At 32.4% G+C, this 6,583-nt stretch overlaps 1 protein-coding gene across 2 annotated transcripts; it reads right to left on the reverse strand.

Annotated features, from left to right (window-relative positions):
* Window positions 1-864: 864 nt before the first annotated feature.
* On the reverse strand, window positions 865-5,439 carry LOC109807456 (uncharacterized). Of its 2 annotated transcripts, none has more exons than XM_020369975.3 (5): window positions 5,087-5,439; window positions 2,544-3,362; window positions 1,647-1,832; window positions 1,384-1,506; window positions 865-1,240 (listed from the first exon to the last, which is right to left on the reverse strand). In XM_020369975.3, the coding sequence occupies exons 1-5, from the start codon at window positions 5,135-5,137 to the stop codon at window positions 1,133-1,135; spliced, it is 1,287 nt and encodes a 428-aa protein (XP_020225564.1). In that variant the 5' UTR covers window positions 5,138-5,439; the 3' UTR covers window positions 865-1,132. The 2 variants fall into 2 exon arrangements, with proteins under 2 accessions (XP_020225564.1, XP_020225563.1); XM_020369974.3 differs by lacking the exon at window positions 5,087-5,439 and adding an exon at window positions 3,678-3,810.
* Between the last annotated feature and the right edge of the window lie 1,144 nt (window positions 5,440-6,583).

Consider the following 6,583-nt stretch of genomic DNA (forward strand, 5'->3'; position numbering starts at 1 on the left):
GTAAAGTTTTTTACATTAGTAACCAATCAAAATTTTTAAATTATTTTATTTTATTTTTATTTTATTAAATAAGTAACTGACATGATACTATTAAAAGATATAATTAGTTAGTAATGTAAAATTGTTTACACTAATAATATATAAATGATTAACTCATAAAATATCAACGATAGCAAAAACATGAGATGAAATCCAGCGTTCACATATATATTCACGATGTAAGTATAAATTATTTATCACTTGAAAGCTATGTTCGACAATTAAACTATTTTCAAGAAACAAAAAAGATAACTATACTTTTTAAAGAATAAAGTATTCTAAAAGTTTGGGTGAGAATTTTGACAAATATATTCCAAAAGTTACCGAAATAGAAGTATAACTGTTTCCTTTTCATCCACTCTGGACCTCTTCTTTAGACTTACGCAAATGTCCCAAAAAAATAAATAAAAGAAAAGAAATCTATTGCAAAGAGGTTATAGCCGATATGAGATGCAATCTTGACCTAATTTTGCGTTATAGGATTTAGGGTTTCCCATAGATTTAGTTTATTATTATCTATCAATTTAGTCCATAACATTATAAAATAACTATAAATCAATTTAGTCCCATGTTAAAAATAATAGTTAGAACATGTAAGCATATAAAGGAGAATCCTGTTTTGATATACATATTATTGTTTACAATTTGAACTTTTAAAAAATTGCATAATAATAATTAATAAATGTTAGAAAAGTCTTTTAATATAAATTTTATTAATCCCTTGATAAGCTCTCACTATCTTCCCTAATGTGTGTGCGTAAGAAAAAACATGGAATGTCTTTTATATAAAAGAAGGTGCACCAATTGGTTAATTGAGTCTTGGAGTGGGGACAACTGGAATTTTTCTTGGTTAATAATAAACTTCAAGTTCTATTACAACTTACAAAGCAACGAAAAAGATAATAATATCTGCAAAAATGTATACAGATTCTAATATCTGTATGTTCCTAACTCAGTTCACTTATTGGTATAATACTTGGACCCCAATTATTCAGCTTCCTCAAACCATATATCCAGGGAAAGAGCCCTGCCAAAATTAATCTACAGAAGCTAAATATAGATAAGCCACTAGTCAAACTATTAATTAATTAACTCAAATCAAGGACTGGATGGAATAGTTGCATTTGAATGAGTTCACCCCACTGATATGGGCAAAGATATCTGAGGAATCAACCATATCCTCATCTTCTTTCACAATTATCTGCAAGTACAACATGGAAGGAATATAGCATTAAGGAATTATGCCATCAAATTATTGAAAAGGTAAAAGTGATAGGGAATTTTTTATGTTATTTTATTTTTTATTTTAGACTTAGGCAAGTTGAACAATTAAGGGAATCTTACTTCTTCATCATCTTCTTCATGATTGCTACTTCCTTGTCTATGGCTCTCTCCAAAGTCATCATTCTTTGCAAACCTTCCTCTTACCCGGGGCCTGCTATCTGCCAAAGTTTTGCGGCAAGCATACTGCATTTTTTTTTTTCACCATTAGTTGAATTTTGAAAATAAGTAAAAGAATTGGTTGATACGAAATATATTAGAATCCATGTATAACATAATATAAGATTTCAAATTTATTTGTTAATGTTGGTATACAGATATAGTACCTTGATTTTCTTGCTGAAATTTCTTTCATTTCTCTTCTTCATGTATCTGTGAATCTTTTCCTTCCTCTGCTCGACAGAAAGTTTTCCAACCTTCAAGGTAGAGTCCTCCAAGTGTGAGATTTCTGGTGCCAAAGTGGCAGAACTCCCAGCCCCAGTTACAAGTTTCTGAGTCTCAGTACCAAGAGCCTGAGAGAGAAATTATAGTCTAAGATCAATTTCTTAGTTCTTATTCAACACAGAGTAAAGATGTTGGCCCACTCACTATTAAAAAACTGTACATTAACTTTAAAGAGACTGTAGAAAGAGATATAACACAGCCACCCTTGAAGTGGCTCTTTCTATCTAATGATGATACTGTTTGTTATCCTTTTTCTGTTTTTTCTTTTGGCTGAAAGTGGTTATTCCTTCTTGGTTCTTGCTAGGCCAAATTTATAGTATTTTTTAATATATGAGTTTACAGTTTAGAGATTTGTGGACCATGAGCTTTCCCCCAAAGTCCACCTCTAATAAAGCCTCTTCTAATTTTAAAAAACTTCACTGCTGCATGGTATAGTAACAACCTTTGCAACACTAATAAACTTCTTTGACCATTGTACTTCTTTTTCCTTATATATGAACACATTTAACATTTGGGACTGAAAATTTTCATTTGGTTTATTGCCAGTTGACTGAATAAATAAATAATATATGTACCGACCATGTAAAACTTTTTTATATTGTCATCTAAACACAAATTGTTATCTCTGGTAAGTTTGTTAATTTTTATAATAATAATCTCTTAAGTCAATGTAGAAACTTTTGCATTGATAGTGCATGTCTAATAAAATCTAACCAAAAGCTAAAAGCAATAAAGAAAAAACTCAACTTAGTAATAGTAGCTTGCAAAATTACACATACCTGAAGGTCTGGTGGGTTAAACACCCTCTGAATTGAATCTGTGCAATATATTCCACCATTTTCTCCCTGGTAGTCAAGGTCTTGTGCCTGTAGTTCAGATCCCAGAAGAATGTTCCCACATAACAATCCAGAACTGTCAGCAGATAAGGCAGTGTTGAGGGAACCAGGAGGCATGTACACTCCTATGCCAGGATTGAGATAAGAGCAAGAGGGAGAAGAAGGGTTGAGAGGCACATAAGAAGGGATGGAAGATATGCAATCATCATCAAATACAGATGGTAATGGAGCCCCCATAAGGGGTGCAACCACAGGGTCAGTAGGGTACTGAGAGAGGCCCTTCAAAACTGAACCTGCTGCTGATAGCTGCACCTGTGGCTGAGCTGTGGAGAAATCAAACTGCTCCTGCTGAGTTGTGATTGGGAGAAGTGATGGAACAACAAAAGATGGAGAGGATGAGAAGTCTATGGAGGCTGAGATGTCATTGTCAATGTCATCTTGAGAGTCAAAGAAGATAGAGAGGTTATTGTTATTTGTTGCGTTGTTGTTGTTATTGTTGTTGACGATGTTGGTGGTGGTGGTAGTCGTGGTGCTGGCTGTATTAGTACTAGATGAGGTGGTGACTATGTTGCTATTGCTATTGATACTGATCTTATTGTTGTCTACTTCTAAAGGTGGTGATATGGTTGTGGCATATGAGGACTTCTCTTCATGGCAACAATTTGAGCTGGAGGTAACCTCAGTATTTTGCAGTGTCTCTGGGAAAAATTCAGGGCCACAAAGTTCGAAAATTCGAGCACTAATTGGGCTTGAAATCTCATCCTGCAGTGAATGGTGACATATAAGCATTGTGAGCAACATGTTTACTATAAGCTTCTAAACACAGACTTAGAATAGTCTTAACAAAGCCTCTTCTTTATAAACAAACTAGGAAACGTGATTCTCTATAGTTTATTTTATTTTTCATTATGATGATGGGTTTGAAATATGAATCCAATTCTTCTTTTGTTGATAGACATGAGTCTGATCTGATCACTTAGAACAGAAAAGAAATTCAAAGGCTAATATTCTCTAATCAACTGAAACTTTCAAAAGTGAAAGACATGGCAAATGATATAATAGTATCTTCCACAACACCTCCTCAATCTTTATCAAGATATAAATCAATGTGCAAAGGCCCCAACAAGGAATTCTACATACGACTGTGGTTGGTTGCATAGTCTAGTCAGTTTTGTACATATTTGGTAAAAGACTGAAGAGAAGTTTTCCAAAAGGGTTGGCATTGTTGGCTTATATATTGGTGAAAGGGACGTGCATCTATGCCTTCATGTGACAGGTAAGAGGCAATGTTAGTATGAATTACAAGTATGTAAAAACAAAGAAGGAACCTCATGCTATGTTATTTTTGCTCATTAAGTGGAAATTGTCCTTCATTGGGAATTGAAAGCCACTTGAAGGAACCCCATAATGCTATATATGCTATCCATGTGAATTGTTGTCACTAAGACCCTTCTCCCTATCTAACTGAATAAAGAATATCAAATTATGGCAAAGCTTACACCAGAAGCCCCCAAAGAGATATATATTCCAAACGAACCGAAAGCTATGTTTATACATGACTATCACGGAAATGTTACATCAGTTTACAACTTTGCCCTTGGAAGTTGGCATTTAACATTTTGGTGTATGGTAGGGCCATTGGACAATAATATCAAAAAGAGTAGAGCCTCACTCTCACGGAGTCTTTGATTCCTTCCTAATTGTTCAGTCAATAAATTACTTTATGCTCTCCAACCATATAAATAGAGGAAAGAAAACGTTCCGTCCCACAAATTGTGAGCATGCCTTCTGGTTTTTCTAACATAGCTAATAGCACTACCAGCTTCCACTTAGCCCTAGGAATATCACCAAATAAGGGAAATATCGATCACATTTCTCATAGACTAATTAGGATCAAATTAATTAACATGCCAACAAACATTTACAAGTCATATTCATTCTTCCATCATTCATGATTCACATGCATGGAAATAATTAAATTCCTAGAGAAATTAATATCAGATGGCCACAAAATATAAGAAAAATCATCCATTTCTTTCACACCTTATAACATGTTTAGTTCCACATACCAGATGTGGTTTTTTTATATTTACTAAAATAAATTAATAGCTATAGCTTCCACATCTCAGATCTGACTTCTTAGTTCTTAACGGTTTTTCAAATATGCTATTAATCTTTACATCAATCTTACACCATTTGTTTTTTTAATTTTATAATTTCTGGGGGTCTCTTTCTCTACCCTTTCCATCTGTATACATTTTAGAAATGTGAAATTATCATCTTTGAAATAAATAAATAAATAAAGCCATCTCTCAAAGAATCTTGTGATGTTCCACACAATCACAAGACCCAGAAGGAAACCATTTAGATATTTTCATGACACGGATATCTATCTAGCTTATCAACACATGCATTAATTAACATTAACACTAAATATATGTACATGATTGAGACATGTAATTAACGAACAAGCTTGAGGTGATTACAATGGGGAGTTTCTCAGCCGATGTTGGGGGGTGGATAACATCCTGCAACATGGTGGTGGTGATCAATCCTCTTGGAGCCTCAAATATATGTAAAACAAATCTATGTAGACACACACACTTAGAAAGAAGTGAAATTGGGCATGGTGACAAACATGTGTTCCTCAACTCGAAGGTGACTAAAAACAATGCATGTATGTATGTATGTTTAGGGAATTAATTAGGCCCAAAGGGGTTGATATTTTAAAAAAGAAAAAGAGAAAAGAGAAGGGGCAAAAAAAGAAAGTAGTAGGAAGAGAGAGAGAGAGTTGTGTTAGCTAAGATGATGGAGAGTATGAGGGTGTCAAAAACAGAGAAAGTTAGTTATGTGCATATATAGGAGAATGAGGTTGTACGTCTTGTTGGCGTCAACGCGAGAGTGGCGTTCGGCCATTAATTCACTACTTTGGTGGGGTCTAGTGGAACTCATTATGTTTTTTTGGGACATATATTATATAAATATGGATTATAACCCGAATGACATGGCTAACTAGGAGCAGAAATTGGGTTGACCAAGCCTTTTTTCTCACAATTAAATCTTCTCCTATCTCACATTATGTTAATCTTACAATTACAATCCATGATTTATTCTCTTTTTTTTTTTTTTTTTTGACAAATTCACTTTCAGTGACATATATACTTGCGTTTTATAACAAATTTGTATTTTAATATATATATATTAAAAGTTGAATAGTTTCCTTGGAAATTTTTCTGCTCAAAAATATGTAGCTTGGACTCACTTAATTTTTAAAAGTTTTCTATCTTTTAGAATTCAAAGCTTTCCTATTTGTTTTAAAACTAAATCATTAGCTTTGAATAAATTTAATGGTGCCAATTAAAAACACCACATTTTTAATAGTTTTTAATGTCAATTATGTATTTTCTAAAAATTTTATTTGATTTCTTTTTATAGATTTTATGAGTCTTTGTTAGTTTATAATTGTTCTTTAATTTCATTTTTTTTCTTCTCCTTCACCTACTACATTTCTATGTACTTTATTAGTTTTTTTTTTTTTGCCTTTTATTTTTGTGTTTATAGTATCTAGCAAAACTTATTTATAAATGGTGAATTGATGGTAACAAAACTTAGCAATAACTTAAAAAAGCATGTATGATTGGGACAAAAGTATGCTTTTCTTTCTATATTGACTTTATATGAATTGCATTATTAATGAATATTAAATTTCTCCCTCTATTGTCCAATTTTCATTCTACACTACCTTCATCGTCAAGAAAATCAAATATACATTTTCTCCTTTCATTATCATTCTTCTCATTATTTTCTCACTCATATTTTGGGATTTAGTAAATTCTTTTACGTGAGAATGACAATTGAAAAATTGAGAAACATTGTACTTTAATCTTGAAATTGAGTTTTAAGTATTTTGTTTTAGTATTGTACAAGATTGATAAATGAAGAATGAGAAATTAACAGAAATTATATACAAAAAGATATAATAA

Source organism: Cajanus cajan, chromosome 7 (genome assembly GCF_000230855.2).
Source record: "Cajanus cajan strain Asha chromosome 7, NIPB_CcT2T_4, whole genome shotgun sequence".
Classification (NCBI taxonomy): domain Eukaryota; kingdom Viridiplantae; phylum Streptophyta; class Magnoliopsida; order Fabales; family Fabaceae; genus Cajanus; species Cajanus cajan.

What these genes read in the sequence shown, in the direction of transcription:
- LOC109807456 (XM_020369974.3), bottom strand. Translation starts at nt 3,758, where the DNA reads ATGCAACCAACCACAGTCGTATGTAGAATTCCTTGTTGGGGCCTTTGC. An exon ending in TTAACCCACCAGACCTTCAG is followed by an intron (nt 1,833 to 2,543) that starts GTATGTGTAATT and finishes TTTCTCTCTCAG; the next exon opens with GCTCTTGGTACTGAGACTCA. An exon ending in ATGAAGAAGATGATGAAGAA is followed by an intron (nt 1,241 to 1,383) that starts GTAAGATTCCCT and finishes TTGTACTTGCAG; the next exon opens with ATAATTGTGAAAGAAGATGA.